Source organism: Haliaeetus leucocephalus, unplaced genomic scaffold (assembly GCF_000737465.1).
Source record: "Haliaeetus leucocephalus isolate CR32 unplaced genomic scaffold, Haliaeetus_leucocephalus-4.0 Scaffold151, whole genome shotgun sequence".
NCBI lineage: Eukaryota > Metazoa > Chordata > Aves > Accipitriformes > Accipitridae > Haliaeetus > Haliaeetus leucocephalus.
Window position 1 is genome coordinate 10,651,586 of NW_010972587.1, and position 20,331 is coordinate 10,671,916.

The 20,331-nt window shown below is 37.8% G+C and overlaps 1 protein-coding gene across 1 annotated transcript in view; it reads right to left on the reverse strand.

Moving 5' to 3' along the window:
- The window catches only part of KITLG (KIT ligand), a 72,292-nt gene that overhangs the window by 16,398 nt on the left and 35,563 nt on the right, over window positions 1-20,331 (reverse strand). The window contains exons 2-3 of the mRNA XM_010561976.1: window positions 8,981-9,094; window positions 419-481 (exon numbers count right to left, since the gene is read on the reverse strand). Of these exons, the coding sequence (XP_010560278.1) occupies window positions 419-481; window positions 8,981-9,094 (177 nt within the window). The remainder of the gene's footprint in view (window positions 1-418; window positions 482-8,980; window positions 9,095-20,331) is intronic.

A 20,331-nucleotide genomic window follows, 5' to 3' on the forward strand; every position in this document is an offset into this window, starting at 1 on the left:
CTTTATTGGCTGCTCTGTATTTGTTGTGCTTTAATAGCATTTCCACTGGCTGAAATGAGAAGGACGTTCTACAGAATATTCTAAAGTATAATTAAAGAAACTACTTCTTTAAGAAAGCAACAATTTTCAATTGACAAGATGAAATAATACCGTAGTTTGACTTTTTCCAGAGAAAATGTTAAAAAAATTGATATGAAGAAACATTTTTCTAATATTCCTGCAACTAAAAAGGTTTTAAGTGACTGCAGAAATCTCTCCACATTTCTTTTAAATGAATAATCGCAAAGAGTATGAAAAGTGAAATAACCATTATTTAACTCTAACTTTCTAAGCCACAGGACTAGGTACAAAATGTTATGGCCATCACTGGTTCCAGTGGGCTATTTTATTGGGATTAACTTGAAGTGGTTGTACATACCAGGCTATCCATCTTCGGGACATATTTAAGGGTTATCATATAATCATTTGGGAGATTTCCAACCTACAATAAACAGATAATAAAAACGTTATTATTGACTACACAAAGTAAGACTTAATTTCCATCACCATATTCAACAAAATCTATCAGATATTCAACACAAATTTTCAGTAACCTACCAGGCGCAAAAGTTTACATACTCAGTTTCCTGTGGAACTGCTACTGACTCTTATTGGCTCACAAGTGAAGCATCTTTCCACACCTCTGTAACATTCCCAGATCCAATCTGATCATGTTCAATGCTACCACTTCCCAGCAGAATTAAAGGCAGTAATGTGGTGAGAAGTGATCTGAGGTTATTCATTACTGCAGAAGCTCCACTGCGTTTTCATCTTTTAATGGCATGTCTTGAAGTGTTTATGTGACAATTTCTGTATAACCCCAACCACTCCAAACAGCAGAGTACCCAGTAGTCTCTAAGCCTTTTTCCTTCAAATCATTTCCAATCTGAACCTAAAGAAATACTTGCCTGCCTTATACTTAAGTTATGTACCAGGTCAGAAAAACACTTGTGCGCAACTCTAACTTTGAAGCTGTGCCTCTTACTAATGGTAAGCAATATAATTAAATCATAGCAGTGTTCTGGGGCAAAGGAGAGCTTCTGCACATGTAAGCTAAGCATGGCTTTGCAGATGCAGGTGAGTATGAGGTGTGCTGAAGCAAGGACAAGGAGTGGAAGAAGGGTTCTCCTTGAATTATACAATGCAATCTACCACAGATGGAATCCAACACTACCGTGAGAAGTGGTTGATCATCTGGGGAATGTGCTGAGTGGGGAGATGAAAAGGGAGACGCTGCCACGATCCACAATCTCTTGAAGTACTTTTTTTCAAAAGGTTTACCAATACTATGATGCTTAGTGATACAGAAAATATATTTTCTTCAGTTTCAGTGAAAGATTCAATTGATACTTCTCATCCTGGTTGAAATCCGTTTAATCAAAAGACAATAAGCACTTACGTAATTCCTTTGGTGAACCAGAATCTGTACTTTGTTCAGCAAAGCATTTCTACTTCTTCAGGTTAAAGATCATTCTGTTATGGCTGCTTTTGATTCTGCTGCTATAGCAACCAGCACAGGGATTATTTTTTTTTTCCCCCTGTGCAGTTTTTAGGTAGTATTTTGTTTGACACAACAGAATGTTTTATTTGTTAATTAAAATTTAGTTTCAATTAAAAAAGCAATTTCAAAATGTTATTGTTCTAGAAATGACCAAGGACAATACTTATGCATAGTCAGTCACTAGTGAATTCCAAACATTTTTTTATTTACAACGTGGGCTAAGACACAATCTTTCAGTTCAGTGACACCTAGCTTTCTCCCACAGCTTTAAAAAACAAGTTTCATACAAATGATCCTGGTAAATTCATTTCTGTAGATCAATTTTCTTTTTTTTTATTTTTATTTTTATACCTACACATTCCCAAAGCAGCAGTTGCAGAAGTGCCACTAAAATTCTCTATATCAATTTCTATTTACATGGCATTTTGGAGAGTTGATTCAAGATTCTATAAATACTGAAAAAAAATTGCAATACATTTGTTCTTTCTTTGGAGTGTCTGATTTATTCTAAAGCCTCATCCACATTTTTTTGCATATTTTTCCTTCCTATAAAAACATCCTGACGTCATGACAAATTAATAGGTAATCCAGTTTCTTTTCCAGCTTCCTTTGCGTGCCTAGAGAGGTAGGATTAGCAGCACTTCAAGCAGCAAAGATAGCGAAGATGCTACTGTATGTGCAAAGTTTCCCATACTCACTCTAGAGGGATTCAATACTTAGCAATGTCAGCAAAAGCACCGTTCTTTAAGAAAGGTCACTGGAAGATTAAATTTGTTCCAAATCAATGAACACTACAAGAATTGATATGCATTATGTATACAATCTACTTTACTGGCATCAGAGCCTGTCAAGCACTTTTCATGCACAGTTAAAAAAAAAAAAAAAAAAAGTAACTGCCCAAGAGCTCTTACAGCTTCTCAAACAAAGCCAGAGAATACAGCTCAGCTTCAGATTTTTCTCCTTGACAGATCGTGAATCAGAAAAGATATTTTTGCATTTACTACTAAAAATGATTATCACTGGGGGGGAGGGTGTCAAACACAAAATATATGCCCTGCCTCAAGACGAAACAACTTGTTAAAGTTTTATTGATTAAACTCCACATGCCAGATGCTCTGCTGATGGTAAATGATGGAGCTCAGTCAAAGCAAAGGACTTATATTTGTGTCCCAGTTGGACTTCCCAACTCACGCAGAGAAAATAGGGTAGAGCCCCTGATGTAAGAGTGAAGGATATGTTTGTACTAAATCTGTGTGTTTTGTACTCTCTTGCTTTCCCAAAATGAATCTTGAAATTTCGTTGAAGACTAACCACCAAGACTATGATCCAAAACCAACCACTTGATTTTCAACTGCTGAAAAGATCCTGAAAGGAATGAAAGGTCTCTGCACACCCGCTCTGTGCGGGATGCCCTGACTGCTGCAGCTCCCAACAAGGAGCAGACAACAAGAGGGATGGAAAGGGAAAGGGACTGTCCCTTGAAACTCCGAGTCCTGGAACGGCTTTTTTGGTCCTGTACTCAACTCTTAAGTACAGTGACAAATTTGGGGGCAATGAAATACCTGCCTGCATGACTTACCTTGGTTTAGACAAAAGTAACAGTTTTGATGATTACAGAGAATGTCAACTGATAATCTTGGAAAGTAACATATAGAACTAAAAGAACCCTGCATTGCAATTAAAATGCCACAAAAAGTTTCTCTCATATAGTGGGTGTGTGTGGTTGTAGATATCCTATCAGGCTCTGAGAAGAGGTGAAGAAGAGGGAATCTAAACTTATATCTTTAAATCCATGTAAACCCAACATTAAGTGCTATATTCCCAGTTGTAACAAAATCTCAAACTGGGGAATGTAAGATTCCTTTTGACATACAGAGGTCTGAATATTTAATACAGCACTGTTAACATTGCATAACCCAAATATACTTTTAAAATATGCTCATGGTCACATAGATAGGGAAATGAAAAAGGGATGTTGTAAAAGCGATTTGAGTTCCCTAAACTACTCTTTCATTGCAACAGCAGAACATGAGAGATGACCTGTCTCTGCAGTGAAGTGCTTTGGAATGAGGGCTTTTTTTTTTTTAATACACAAATCCAAGATAAAGTAAGTTAATAAAGTAAGAATTACCATTTACCATTGTCAGTGATTTCTTTTTTACTCTGAGAAATGTGATGGGAAAACCATACTTTCCTTTTGGTTACCATTTCTACCTCCCACTTCTCTCTTCATCATTCCCTTTTCCTACTGTCTAATACCTCTGCATCTCCCTTCTTTGCATCCTTGGTTTTTCTTTTCCTGTAGGAGCTTCCACTTTCTGTCCATCATCTCTGCAATCTACTCCATCTCATCTGCTAATGAAGCAGTTAATAAAATCCTCTTCATTCGGCTTAAGACAACATGTTAACAATTTCCGTTCACACTTCTTGCAGCCATAGTGGCAGATTATTTGCAGGATAATAACACTGGATCATTTTTTACAACCCCTTCACTCAGGAGAGTTAGATCCATTTAAAAATAAATCTCAAATGTTGCAGAGAGTGTAAAGTACACATTTACAGCAAAGATGCAAAGTGAAGGCAAAGTGTTTGAAACAGCATGTTTCGAACAAGCAACCTGGTCAGTAAATGCTGACTATTGTTTAGGCTTCCAACATTCAAAAGAAAAAAATTGCTTTAGATCATGGAGGAAGAGGTGAATATCTTAGATTTTGTTAATGGATGAAACCAAAATATGTAGGTACATTCTATATACAGTGCACAGCTCAGTGAAAATTCTACTTATACTTAGGTTTGATATTCATATTTAACAAAAATATATCAAACAGATTCCTAACTTATGCAAAATCAGAGTCACAATTACAGCAATGCAGCTTTCTGCTGACTTACTGTGCTGAAAAGAACAATGGCGACAGGCTTTATTGACAGGTGCTGCAATTACAGTTTCATAATATGGAACATTTGTTTGTCAAGTAATGTGTTTCCCTCCAGACATCTTCATTAAAAAAGAAGCAGGAGTTCAAGTGATTAGTAATGCAGAATGAATACTCTCTAAGTACTTTTATTGTCTATAGGTATGAAATTATGCCCTTTTAAAGTTCTCACTATTAAAAAAAACAAACAAAAATGATTGTTCAATTGTTCTTTGCATCTTAAAATCATTTTACTTAGGACACATTCTTCATATGACAAAATTATATTACTAAGATTTGAATAAATTTAATCTTGCAGAAAATACAAGTCATTTTTGTACGAACAGATACCAGTCTGGTTTGGTCTTAGGTTGATTAATGCTCAGAAACCTTATTGTTATTGAATCTGCTCTTTCTTTCCGATTATAGCTTCTGGTATGAGTCTAATATGATGCTAGTGAAAATCCAGATTAACACCACCGAAAACAAGTTACACCATACATCTGGCCTCAATTTATTACTCAACACAAAGTTGATTAGGCAAATGACCCACATTTTCAGGCACCGCACAGTGTGCCTTATTTATTCTCCAATAGCTTAGGCTTAGCAGACATCCCTGATTTTTATTCACAGAAAGTGTTGACTGAGGAATGTTCTTCTCATATTTCTAGAATACAATAGAGTCAAGCAGAACACAGCCACAGCCATGCTCAGCAGTTTTCTACCAGTGATATTGGTGGTTTACAGTATTTGCAACAAGAAGCCCAGAACCAAATAAATAAAGACTAGGTTGTATCAAGCTACAGGCAGAAGAGTTTGGTAGCAAATTATGGCACCATTTTGCAAGCTGTAGGTGAACTGCAGTAGAGGTAGGGAAGAACAGAGTAGGAAAAAGAAAGAAGAGGGACAAGGATTCATGCTGCAAAGAATTTTAGCGTGAGATAGGAAGAGGAAGAGAATCTGCTTGGATTTCATCAAGGAGCATCCTTCCTGTGGCCATGAACAGCGTAATAGACACCATGGAAATAATGAGGAGAAGCTAGGACAAGAGGGCAAACTCAGCATGTGTTAAGACATCACAGGCAGTGTTAATAGTGCTTTTGAAGACAAAACCAAGAAGCTTGCCATTGATAATGAAAAAAAGGAAGAACAGCTTGAAGGAAATAAGTAGAAGATACAAGGTCAGAGCAGCAAATTAATACACAGAAGGGCAAAATTATAGAAGTTGAAGCCAGGAGAAATCTTTTCAGTATACTGGATTTTTATCCACCAAGAATTTGGAAGAAAACGTGAATTTGTATGGACAGAGAACTACAAAAACATTTTTTCATGTTATGACAGGAAAAAACAATGGAGATTTTAAAAGTGAACTTACAAGGATCTGTGAAGTATCAAGAGCCAAAATGGACACCTTTGTTATAGACCTGAATGGCTGGGGAGAGATAGTGACACACCTTTACAGTAAGGAGAAAAGGCCTAGGGAAGACTAACATTTTGGGGAGATGAAGAGATCATAATCCACCTTAGTGGAGGATTCAGGCCATACTGAATCTAAGCTGATGTCTGAGCATTTGTCATGAGTCAGGAGGAAGAGGGGCCAATATCCTAAGCTAAATGATGGGACTTGCATACTACCACTGAACAGCTAGTTTATTGCACACACAGATACAGGACTATACTCACGACTGTGGACAAAAGGGTTTAAAGAACATGACAGTGTGGCCAAGAATAAAGCCTTTGGAAACAACTGTCATACCACTCTCAGCAAGTGTGATAGAGCTTGTGGATAATATCACAGTAACTATGGGCAATAACTGTACACATAACATTAGCTTCTGCAAAATCCCTGGTGCTACAATTTGTTCTCAGTGTGAAAGGTGAAGACATTTATTAAAAAACACTATGTCCTAGTGGCACAAACTCTTTGGATCAGCAGAGAAATAAGACTGTTAAAGGCCAATAGGATCAATAAAGAACCCAACCACCTATGGGTGCTATGTCTAATTTTGAAGACGTAAGTCATCAGAATATCATTCCTTAATTCAATTACTGTATTTTGTTTCAAAAAGCAGAAGTGGTATAAAAACATTCATAGTAATTTACAAGAGTTGTATGGTTTCCTGAACTATATTTTTAAGCAACATCATGTTGGAGTCCATATTATAGGTACTAAGGATATACTCCATATAGCATAAGAAAACTGTACTTTTTAGCAAAGTAATGTGATCAGTCAGTGTTCTCTGTAAATTTCTCCCTTCTCGTATTCACAGTCAGCTAATGATATTTTGTTTAAAAAGTACTTTAAACCTTATTATATATATTTTTTTTAATTTTGTTCTCAATGTCAAGTTGTCATGGTGTAGCATTTCAAAAGAGAATGACCAACTGGCAATATAGTCAGTTTAACTGAAACCAAGAGTTCTGATACTAATTGAAGATACCAAACTTATTTCCCTGTTATCCTTTCAATTCTCAAGTAGCTTTATAGAAATTATTTCTGCATGAAAAAAATCTATGCAAATATTTAACACAGACAAAACACGGATACAGACTTTCCTCAGAACATTCTCAGACGCACAACTCAAACCAGAGAGAATCCAGGTGTCTGGGCTTTGTATTTTCTGCATCTCTCTGTTATTTCTCCAACTCAAAATATGTTTGAACTTGCTAGTTAACTTCACCCAAATTTTGCATTTGGTAGAGAGATCTGAAAGGTATGGGTGTAAGTCAGGAGAAGGACCGTAGAGCATCCTCACTGAGGAATGGCCAGAGCTCAGCCCTACCCCACTCTGCTCAGGCTTGGCAGCAGCAGAAGCACAGTGCAACCCCGGCAGTTGGCAGAGGTTTTCTTCCAGGACGAGCAGCACATACAACAGAACAGTCACCACACAAAGTCCTTCCTGCCAAGCCAGCAGCCCAAGCAAAAGGGGATATAAATCCGGCAAGCGTTCAAAACATCGCTCAGGTAGGCATCATGCCCAGGGCGCATGGGAGGGAACCAGCAACCACGCTGCATGTGGAGAACTAAGAGGGGGTGTGGAGGAGGGTCTGGGTATGGAAACACAGTGCTGCAGGGGTATGTGCAAGAACTGCAGTTGCTGGACTAGTCTGGAGGAAGATCTAGGAACACGATAGGGAAAGTCACAGCCAAATTAAAGACTAACCTAATTTTTATGATATTAGGTTTCTTTCATAATTTATCTCAAAAGCAAAGTGTGATTGCTCAAGCTGCATGCAAATTTTTGTAACCTGTGTTTATACATTCTTGAAGTTTAAATTGTACTAAGGGGAAAGTTAAAGCATTTGTTCTGAGGATGCATAATTGACAAAAAGTTATTGCTAACCCTGTACTAGACAGTTTCACCAGCCCTCACAGGAGTTCTGTTGCTCTGTCATGCTTTCAACAGGTTTAAATCAAAGCTTAATACTCTGTCAAGAGATGAAATATTATCTTGAATAAACATGCTGATACTTCAGAATTCTGCCTAAAGGGACTAATGTGAAGCATTAAGCATCTGAGTAGGACTATAGAGCACCCCCAGAGACTTACACTATGTGCCAATGTATATAACAATGCCCAAAGAAAACAGCTTAAGAACACTGCACTGGCAGCAAATGCAAGGGACTCCAAATTAAGTGTTTGATAATATTAACACTGGTATTGCAACCATCTTTCCATAATGAAGCCATAATTTTCAGCTGAAGTCAGTGCGTAGATGAAGGGATGCTTGTTAAGTGTTCAGTATATATTATTTCTTAAAAGCTTTGGTGTTAGATCCTGCACTACTGCAAGTTAGCATAATCACGGACTTCAGTGGAGTTAAATACCAACTGACTTCACACAAGGAGATGCAGTTTTTCAGGTTAATGCAGTGTTCAATTAAGTAACAGTTAAAATGTACTTAAATGAATTCAGTTCTTATATGAAGCTGCGAGTCCTTCAGACTTAAACTTCTAGGTACAGCAAGTAGGGAGGGAAACACATAATGAGTGTAGCTTATTGACACCTAAAGACTGTAAGAGCTGTTCAATTGTTATTGCCTTGATTGCTACAATGATGTCTAATATCATACTATTTTTATATATGGCACAAGTTTCCCATACAACCTAAGGTAAAGCCTCCCGATTCATTTCAGTTGTGTTTGCTGCCAGTCTGCTCCACAGTAATCAGTAACACAAAGCCAATAATCTTTCTTCTGCATGGGAAGCAATCTGATCCCAGACAATGTTTGAGGAAATCAAGACTTTTGACAATTTTTATGGAAGTTTGGAGGGAGGAAAACACATGTGTACATACAGTCCAGCTTGGTCAAGAAGATCACCTCTTCAATGAACTCTGAAACTACTCTCCAGTCTCTGCAGTAAAGGTTTTGGTTTTGATCAAGTCACAGACATCAATGGATTTATTTTTTTTGTTAATATTCCCCTGGTTCTGATATAGATTTGCTAACTTTGCTTAAAATGTAAGTGCCATTAGTCACTGATTATTGTTTAACATAAAAAATAATTTTTAAAAAAAGCTACTTACCAATTTTGCAATGTCATTCACATCATCTGTCACTGGATTCCCGCAGGAACTCTGGGCTTTGACAAGAGGATTAAGCAGGAGTAGTTGAAGACAAAAGCAAGTGACAATCCAAGTCTATTTAGTAAAAACAAAAAAGAAACAAGAAACCCCCAAGTAAGCAATCTCCAAACGTGAAATAACGAGATTGTAGTAATGTTTTTCATATACAAAGTCTAGCTGCAACAATACTCTTCCATCTTTCATGAGGACATACTTGTACCACTATAGTATAACCTTCATGGCAGGGGTCCACAGAAATGCACTTAATTGATCTTTTCTAGAAGAAAGTACCTTTAGAGTAATAATGGAAAACCTGGTATTGAGCCATCAGATTACTTCCACAGGATCCTGCTGAGGTGGGTTTCTGCAAAGTTTACAGATACCAAAGAAGAGAGAGAGACAAACTTTGCAATATTCTTTATCAGCAGCATAAAGCTAACTAAATGCTTGTCATTCACCCGATAAGGTATTTGATAAACCTTTGCCTCTAATGTGATAATGGTTGATAAGGAACAAAATTATATCAGACCACAGCAAGATAAAAGGAGAAAGTTCATAATCACAGCCATTACATTTGGGTACTTAAACTGCAAGGAAAACCACAACTGGCCTCTGCCCAAATACTGAGACCTCCAGCAGCAATCCAATACATTTTCTCTAAGTGACATGCCCTGGCCTCTCAGGAGGGGCAGCTTGGCTTTGGCACTACATTCCCCTCCTAAATCCTATTAGGAACAGCAATGCAATGTACTCACGCGGGCTTGTGAGACTCAGCCAGAAAAGCACCAGATAACTAGCTGCGATGCGCCTGGGTGTCTCCTTGGCTACACTGCCTGAACTTCCTCGCCTTCTGTTGTTCCTTGTGCTTCGCTGGTTTCCCACAGAGCCCCGTGCCAAGTTCAAGCTGCAGATCTTTATTTCCAGAATGTTAAAGCATTTAAGTTATGGATAATCAAAAGTTGCCTCGGGTTGTGAAGCTTCTTGTGCCAGCTGACTGAAGCTGTCAGCAAGAGCCGATGATGGTGTACATTTACTGCAAGTATGGCATTTGCCTGTGCAGGCTCCTGAGCCTCCACGAGGGAAGGACTGAGACCAGAATTTGCTTTTGCACGAACCAAGATGCCTCCCAGCCTGCCTGTGACATGTAGAGAGCTCCTGTCTCCAGCCTTGCCTTCAAATGCTATCCAACCTTTCTGTTTAAGACCAAAGCAAATCAAACAACACAGATGAAGCTCTCTAGGAAAGCAGGGAAAGAAAATCACAGATTTAAAAGATAAAGTATCATTATAGTAACCTCAGGGGTTTAAGAAAGCATGATGATAAACATCGCTTGGGAGCTACATAAGCATGATGGAACAGTGCCAAGCACTTCACCTAGAGCTCTTAAATGACAAGTAAATACCTTTATTGTATCTTACATCTTTTAAATCTTGTATGAATCTTACATCTCAAGTAAAACTGGTCATTTACTTTCTTAGAATATGGCTTCCTGAGTAATTTAGGTAAAACCAGCGTGGGTTGATGCTGGAAAAAACAATCCAGCCTCCTCCCCCCACCTCTTGCACTGGCGAGATAGTTTAGCCAGCTGTACCAGGCAGACAATTTCCATTTTGTTTTCCTGTGCTATTTTTCACACAGATCAGCTTTCTGATCCAGGTAACCGAGACAGCAGAAATGCTCTGTTACAGATAGGACAAGCCAGGACTGCCCGTTTTGGTGGAGCCTGTACTCAGCTTTTCCTAAACTGTACCTTCAAACACCACAGGATCATGATGATGGGTAGACTTACACACAAAGAAATCGAAAATATTCTAAGCAAAGTACACATGCAATATGCAGCATGTGTTTTGAGAATGCCTCTTACTTCAACATAGCTAGCATTTAGAAATACTTTTAATTGAATGTTTGTACAAATAATTATTGAGAGTAATTACGTATGTGAAGAATTGAGAATAAACACCTAACTTGAATTTAGGTACTTAATCTTTCTTACAAAACCTCTGTATCTTATGCTATACAAAGCTTTGCAGTTATATATATATGAACAACTCAAGCTATGGGGAGATGCAACAAAGATGCTGCTACTGAAAGGACCTTTGAGAGTTCCTTGCAGTGTATAAGAGCTCAAAGCTGTTTAAGAACTAGCTTTAAGTGGTCAAAGAAACATCTCCCTCTCCTCACATTCTCTAGAATCACAGAGGAAACCAAAGGGGTCCTCAACTTCAGACTACCTCCCCACTGCAATTTTTGGAACAAAATGGTTATAAAAAAGGCGAGAAGTTAGTGACAGCTAGCTCCAAAATGGACTAATTATACTGCTTTCAGGAGTTAAAGGAAGAGTAGTTCTACCTTCAGAGTTAAAGAGTACACTAGCAGTTACACTTGCTGAGTTTCAGGGACGTTTCCCTGACGTGTTCTTTGGAGATGGAGCCCACTCCAGAAACCGCTGATTTCTTCACTGGGTTCCTCAATATTGACTAGTATGTAAAGGAAGATGGGATTTGTTCACTGACTTGTGTCACTGTCATAGGACAATGTTTAACCTAACAGTCTAAGAATCAAAAAAGTAAAAAAACCTCTTTAACTGGAATTACTTTTTTGCCACATCAACTGAGTAATATTAATAAAAGCAGCAGCACACTCCAAGTAAAACCAGAACTCTGATGCATCTTGCCAATTTTGCTTCTGGATCTAAAGATGACCCATACATGAAGCTTAAAATCACTACACATTTTATAATTATGCAAATCAATAAGAATACAATTTTTTCCTATGTAAATAATGGGATTTAAAGGCATAGTAATTTTTATAACTGCTATTAAAAACAAATGCTTTGTAAATTTTTAAATTATTTGAGGTTTTTCTTGCTTATTTGGTCCCTGTCCCATCCAACAGGAACTGAAAATCTGCAAAATACTGCTAGTTTCAACAAGCCTATTATCCAAAATCTTCTAATTATTTGCACTTACCAAATATTTATATTACACATGCCTACAGGCACATTGTATGTAAGGACTGTAGAGATCAAAGAGCTAAGCTATTTTGTTATTTACTAATGACCAAACCTGCTGTTTGAGCAAAACTTGAATAGCATGAATTAAATCAAGGACAGAACAAAAGGGAACCTTAAACAACAGCTTTATAAATAGAGATTCCAGTTTTACACTTTACTAAGTGTAAATGAAAGTTATCCACATAGCACTCATAACAGATTTCCATATATAATTACTTCTAAGCTAAAATGGGATTTTCAAAGCTGGCCACAGGATTTAATCACACATCACCTACTAGCGTTAAGTTGAAGATATATGGCAGACAGAAGGCAGACCTGTGTACCAAAGGGCCTCTTCCTATTTTTGGCTCAAATATTATTCAGTTGTTTTTATACTCTGAAATCAAGATCTTAAGTACTGAATATTTAAGTTGCTGTTCTGAAAGGGAAAAAAATAATGATTAGACTGGAAAGAATAAGTCAAATATTTCAAGTATACACTTTCGATCATTCTGCAAATAATTTTTACTATTACTTATAAGCCACAATCTATAATTTCATTTAACAGCATTTTAGAGGCTTAGCTAGTGATCCAATGTGTTGAAGGCCACCCTTTCAGTTGTAAATCAACAACTTTTTCATTCATGTTCCTCATTTATGATCTGGAGCGTTGACAAAGGCTGCTGAATGAGTGCTTTAGCATCTTTCTCACAGTATGCTATCAAAGATACTCAATCACACTGGTTAATGTTCAGCTAATTTCTTAAGTGGAAAGCAGCAAGGGGAACACCACATTGCTAAATAAGCCAAACACTGGAAAGTCTGGACATTTCCAAAGATCTAGTTTGTACTGATAACAATTGTAATCGTAAGTAGGGAGAAATCAACAACAACAAAAAAGGCAAATAATAAAACACAAAAAAACTATTAAGTACAGGGACAGGTAGTAACTACACAGATGAATGGGGTTTTCATTATAAAATTTCTTGCATGCAAATCATGTTAGCCAGAGAATTTTTTAGCCCAGTTTCTTGAGCAAATCATCCAATTAACCACAACTAAGCCACAGCTACAGTAGGGTTAGCTGCCAATGTGGAACAATATTCACCCTGGGCCAGGCTTCCCAAATTTATTTTTTACTTCTGCTAATGCTGGGGTAGGAACATCTCTTGATATTAGCTCCTCAGGCAGTGGTTGCATGCTACTTTGCTGAGGCACAGCTTGTAAACTTCTGCCATAGACAATACTGGTTGGTCAGTCACGGATAGCTAACTTCACGTTCACACTTATGCCTTAAAAAAGCCTTTTGTAAGAAGATTCAGAGAAAATGAAAATGTCAAGAGAAGATATTTATTGTCTTTTTTTTTTAACCACAAAACATCCAGAAGCATAAAAGCACAATAATTCTTTCATATGTCTACTATCTATTTAGTTATTTAGCTGTGATAGAGATTATTAAAGTCATGGAAGAACTGTCTTTAATCAGTTAAGAAATTTAACGTCGGTGTGGAAAAATCTTAAAATTGAAGAGCATTTACACAGAATGTAATCCAATTCCCATTTTCATGGTATTCAGCAATACCTTCACCCACGCAAATGACAGTGCTAACTTTACTACTCTAAATGGCTGTGCCTAAATACTACTGAAATGCTAAATATTGCTCAGGCCCCAAAGTGAGTTAAGTGTAGAAAAAAAAGTCACGCATCTGTGACCACCTAGTTCTGGAATCAGTGAAGTATTCTGGCAAGCACATTTGGAACTGGAAAGGTCCCTACACACTCTCGGGTACCTAAGAGATAACTTCAGTGTAGTTGGAGGAACCACTGCCAAGAACGCTGAATAATGTGTAGTTGAAGCATTAAGTCCAGCGTACACCCATCACTGTCCTTCAAAAGACTAGCACTAGTCTTACCGAATATAATAGCCTATCAACTAGGATGCTCACTAATGAGTGACAGACCTCGGTTAAATTTCCTCTAACCAAGGTAATTCCAACTCATGGGAGTTGGGATCTGTTCCTCTGATATCTACCTTGTAATTACCACTGGTGGTACTCTCCCACTTATGATGGCTTCCTGGCCAGAAGGGGCAACATGGGGCTACACTGGTATTCCTGACCCTTATTTTTCAGAGCATTTATGCATTTTATACCAGCAAGCCATTATGTAAGGGGAAAAAAAAAAAAAAAAAAAAAAAAGACATGTTCGCTACACAGGCATCAGAACGTTTGTGTGTATCCTCGTCTCGCACATGCTCCTCCATCTGGGCACCTTAACTTCTGGGAAGCTCCCCAGTCAACATGTGAGTTTTGTTGAGCAACCTTTTGGCAGTCCATTGAACAAAACAGAGGCTAACTCCAGCTCAGTGAGTCACCCTGCTGGGGCGAGACACCTAAAAATCTCTGGATCACACCCTACATCCTTTGTTATGATTACAAAAAGCAGATGCATGTTCTTCTAGTGACTGATATTATTCTTCACTTTTTTAACAATGATGAGTAGTACAGAAAATGATGATAAAAGTAAACAAAATTCATCACAGAGTATCAGAGTAATTTATTTGGATTCTGATTTAAACACAGACTACAGAAATGCTGGTCACTTTTTCAGACTAAGTTTTGGAGTTTTTTAGACATAAAACATTTGAACACACATTCAGTTTTACTAAACACAGAATTTACAAAATGCAGAATACTCTTCTACCCAGTTCTGCATATAATATCTAAAATACACAACACAAGGGTACTTCATGGGGTAAAGGGGAAGGAAACTAATGAGTTATTGTTACAAACATAAGCAGGGAAAGGTGTCATTGCCCCCTACATTCAAATGAGTTCAATGGCCAACCTGCTTTCACAGCTGTTTGATCTTCTTGTGACAATTCTGTATTTGCCTTTCCATGATGTTCCCAACCATAAAACCTCTTCCCCCTAACCTTTGCACGCTCACTTGCTTTCCCATGGGGGACTTCTGGAATGCCTAATGACAGCTGACAAGAACAGGATTTTTCAGCTAATTGCTCATTTGGTGGTAGAATGCTAAAGTGGCACTTCCTGGACTCCACCAGCCACATGTGCAAAGGAAAAGCCAATTGCTGTATCCAGATGCTTCCAGACCTTGTTCCCTTCTAAGGTACACTGTTAATCTATCAGAAATAATTCTATTCAGGTCAGTGGATAAAAATAGCCCCAAATCTGTTAAATGCTAATGCCAAGCTCCTTTTTTTTCATTACTTTTTCTTCAGCTGGAAGGAGAAACCATTCTCCAGTTCTGTCAAGTTACGCACATCTTTTTCCTGAGACAGGCGAATTTAAGATATATGGTCTTACTGTGCTGAGAAAATGATGAATCACACTATTCTTTCCCACCATCCATATCTTGGGAAAAGTTAGAAGCTGCTTAGAAGATACGCCAACTTCATTTCATGCAACCTCAGGCCAATTGCTATCATCCTCTAGTCGTTCCAGCAATCCTTGACAGAGGCAGAAGCAGCAGGCTGCTCCAGACAACGTGCTACTGTTGCACTTAGTAAGGTGCAACCAAACTCCTAGTGTGTTTGGTTTGTGTGTTTCAACTGGAACCAAGATGACCAAGATAAGCAAGACAAAGTATAAATTGATATAGATTTGCCTTGCAAATCAATGTAATCCAGGTATTTTGTAATTACATTCAGTAAACTACAAAACAGTGTTTTTAATGTGTAAATTAATGTATTTATTTTCCATCACTGTAAGGATACCAACTTAAAATATTTGGCTGTTCTAAAAATGTTGGCTGTGGCTCTTTAGAAGTGTTATCTGTTCCATAATAAATTTTGTCTACTTTTTAATCTCACTTGACAATCAAGGATCCAAGAAGTTTCCATGCATCCTAAATCTGTCCTGGATGACAGCTGGTTTGTTTAGTTCCCAAACACCAGGAAGGGAAGTTACCAAGAGACAGGTAATTACATATGGATGTTGCCTCTGGAGCTTGTGTTAACAGTGGCCAAATAAATATTTACTGATAATCATCCATCAGGTGGCATTCTAGTTCTGCAAAGAACGAGGAGTTTTATGGACAAAAATGTTTCCAATTGGAAGAAACATTAAAAATAAAAATACCCATATATTTTGAAAGACATCTTCCTTTCAAATCATCATCAGAGATTATGAAAATCTTCAGAGGTTCTGCATTTAGCACAGTCTTTTTAGGACATATGTACTGACAAGAGATATTTTTCCCCCTCCTTGTAAAGTTCCATTATAATCATCCAGGATTGGTACTGAAGTTTTACATTTTTCTATCCCATGTTAGAGTGATAAAGACCAATATTACTTGTTCTCTTAATGGAGACATTGAGATTCAAAATACCTACACAATCAAAACAGAAATAAGCAGAAGTCCAGACTTCAGTTGACTCAACAAAACCTCCCACAAACTCCAAATAGGAAGTTGTCTTCCCCCCCATCTTCCCGGGAACTTACAAGAGTTTTCTAGCAGAAATCCAAAGGTATTTTTAAGTAATTGAAAGGGGAAGGCAAAGTAAGATACAAGTTTATCTTGGCAGGGAGGACAAGATTCTCACACTGTATGGAGGTGGATGATCTGTCTTCCTCAGGGAATGAAAAGACATTCTCTTAAGTAAAATACTTAATTAAAGATTGTTTTTAAAGATCTATTTCAGATGTCTTCCTTGTTTGCCAAGTTTGTGCAAAAAAAAATCCACTATCTTGAATATTCTTTTGAATTATAATGAAAAAGTATACAGAGCCACCTTTCTTAATCATCAACCTTCAAGCACCAGTAAAGGAAATGGAATAAGAATTACAGAAATTCTGTGCTGGATCTTTAATTCTTACCATCTGCTACAAAGTACATGGAATTTGGGTTAGGAGAACTACTACACTGACAAATAAAAAAAAATTAAAAAAATCAAGAACAGTGAAATCATCAGCTATTTTGATATTTGGCATACAATGGCATACAAAACTCATGCACATGATGAAAATGTCTCTGTCCTCCCTAGTATTTTATTTGTAGTATGAATTACAACAGATTAAGTGTATTCTTTCTGTCATGCACATAAACTTTGCTAGGAAGTAAACTGTATTATAAATCTGAAGAGTTTTCAGTTCATGCTTTAGCCTGTGGAAAGAGAACATCGGAAAAAAATATTCTTATACAAAATTAAAAGGTTTTTAGGCTTTTTTTTTCTTCTTTTTCTTTTCAATCCTTTTATACTTTCTTGTATAAGTAGAGGATGACTTTTGAAATACAAATCACAGACTGGTCCACTTGGTTGTAAACCAAAGACATGTCCTCAGAAAGACACTGTTCTGTTTCTGAACTCTGAATTTCTTTGATACCATCCCTGATATGGCCTGGATCTTTATAGGGATATAAATTCAGAACTAAATTCTCTGACCTGCTCAATATGAGAGACCTCATTACAAAAGGATAATTGCTGAACACAGACTAAAATTGGATGCCAGTGCAGTCGAGATTAAGTGTGTTTCATCCACCTACCTTAATTGTATTACATCCTCACAATTGTGAGCTTAGATGCGATTAAACAACACTGTTCAGATCTCTCAGATATGCCAACACCAGTATAAGCTTGGACAGCAGTGAAGGATAATATTTTTTCACATCAGTACTGTACTATATATCATGAAACTATACATTTCCTGACATTTTACAGCTGCTGTCTATATTGGTGGTCTACAAGAGCACTCAGGATAAGGTGAGAAACAGAGGTTGCATAAATGATATGGTTTGTATCATGATAAAGATCACGGAAGTGAGCTCCAGCAGCTTTCCTGAGTCCCTCTGCCATTGTGAAGATCTCATGACCAACATCAGGCAAATGTGGTACTCTGCAGTCCATCCAGAAAAGCTCTAGTATCATCTACTACTAAGGCAAATGATACCAGTAACCTGAATTCCATCATACAGGGATAGGTCTAGGCAGTCCTCCTCAACAGGCAATGAAAAAACTGGTATTCCTGGAACATAAATCTCCTGATTGACTTTACTTGCCCCATTCCACAGCAAGTATCAGTTTTCAAAGTCACTGGGGGGTTCAGGTAACTCCTGGGATAGGTAGGCTCCAGGTAACAGTTGTGTTATATCCCACTCCTTTGACACCACAGACAGGTTACATTTGTAATAGGACTGGATAAAAGCAAATAGGAGTGGAGGGAATAATCATTGAATCATAGAGTCATTTAGGCTGGAAAAGACCCTTAAGATCATCAAGCCCAACCATAAACCTAACACTGCCAAGTCCACCACTAAACCATGTCCCTAAGCACCACGTCTACATGCCTTCTAAATACCTCCAGGGATGGTGACTCAAGCACTTCCCTGGACGTCCTCTTCCAATGCTTGATAACCCTTTCAGTGAAGAAATTTTTCTTAATATCCAACCTAAAACCTCCCCTGGTGCAACTTGAGACTGTTTCCTCTTGTCCCGTCACTTGTTACTGGGAAGAAGAGACCAGCACCCATCTCACTACACCCTCCTTTCAGGTAGTTGTAGAGAACGATAAGGTCTCCCCTCAGCCTCCTGTTCCCCAGACTACACAAGCCCCCTTCCCTCAGCTGCTCCTCATCAGACTTGTGCTCTAGACCCTTCACCAGCTTCGTTGCCCTTCTCTGGACATGCTCCAGCACCTCAATGTCTTCCTTGTAGTGAGGGGCCCAAAACTGAACACCATATTCAAAGTGAATCTTGGGAAATTGTTCCAGATCTTCATGTTCCAATGCTTAAATGCCTTCTTGTACTGTCCAGTTTAAGTCTACTGATAGCAGTTTATATCAATGTGTTCTCATGGCAACACTGCTCCTTTGCTTATGTATTTATACTCCCAACTTTCCCATTTGTTCTCTTACTGTATTTATGGAGATCAAGCCTGCTATCTGAGTCTTCATTAGGCCTAATTAAAAAGCCCTTCTGACTTCCAGTGCTCCATGACAAGAAGCAACATAAAAAACCCAAAAGACTCATGGAAAACAAACAAAGCATTCCCTCTTACCTCCTCTCAGATTAGAAACTGTATCTATTTACTCTCTATAGCAGCTCAGCTTTTACAGGCTCTCCTCTCCAGCAAATGTCAATGGAGGATTACCCTACCTCTTACTGCGCATTCTTGTGGCTGTTGCAATGGATGCAGTATCCAGCCAGGTGGTTGCTTCTAAAGTGGAGAGACACTAAGTCATGCAACTTTTAAATGGATCGGTCCTCATTGGTCAGAGCAGTTTCTCCCAGTGATAAATACCAGTTGACATAACAGGTATTCCCAATTTACTCACATAAAAGCTGGCTTCTCTGCATACATTCCAGACAGTAGCACCCGCATCAACTTAAAAAGGCTTGGAACAGGACATTTCAATGCACCAGAACTGAGAAGTTTTTACTTTGATCCCCCAAAAACTCAGTTGGTAACTTTGCAAATTATGATGTAACATGTATTTTTCTCTTGTAAAATGTTGGTGAGGAAAGCAATTTTGTATTTTGAAGAGATTAAAAAAAACCAAACCAACCAGATATTCAGCGAAACCTTTGGTCAAAGTTTTCAACACCAGCTACATTGATGAAAGAAGGTCATTCTCCTTTTCAGCTGCTTTAAATCTCAGATCTTTTGGGAAATACTTAAGGGATATTTTAGGTTTCCTTCCATCATCAGTAGTGACACCTAAAATTTTGAACATAATCATAAAAGCTGTTACTCAGTCTTTTGGAATTCAAAAGATACTTTATAAGCATTACTCTAAACCTACACGATTCCCTCGGAGCAAGTGACAAGGATGAAAAGTATTCTTCACACACTGCTCTACTGTAGGATGAAAGAGTGTGATTACACAACTGCAGAAACAGGGCCGGGTCATGGTCTTCCATAGTGAAGCTTGAGTTTCTGCTCCTTCTCACTATTTCTCATTTCATCAAGAAATTTACTATATTGGACATAATGTCTATTAATGATGTGCCTGTATACTGTTCATGATTTAGAAATGTGGCTTTACAGATTTAATGCAGTGCTTTACAAGCATCTTGCATACAAAACCCTATGCTAAGTCAATAGAAGACCTAGTATGTACCATAAGTGAATATTCAGAGGAAAATGTAACATAACAGTGCCTAGCTTGTTAAAAACAGTTTGAGTTTTAAAACAAATACATAACCCTTTCCACACCATATTCTGTTTCCAACAAAACACATGTTGTTAGGCAATGAATTTGGCTTCTGGCCCCATGAAGAGCCACCGCAGACATTTTAACAATAATCTGTAGTCTTTTTTTTTTTTTTTTTTTTTTTTTTTAAAAAATTTTCGGGGGT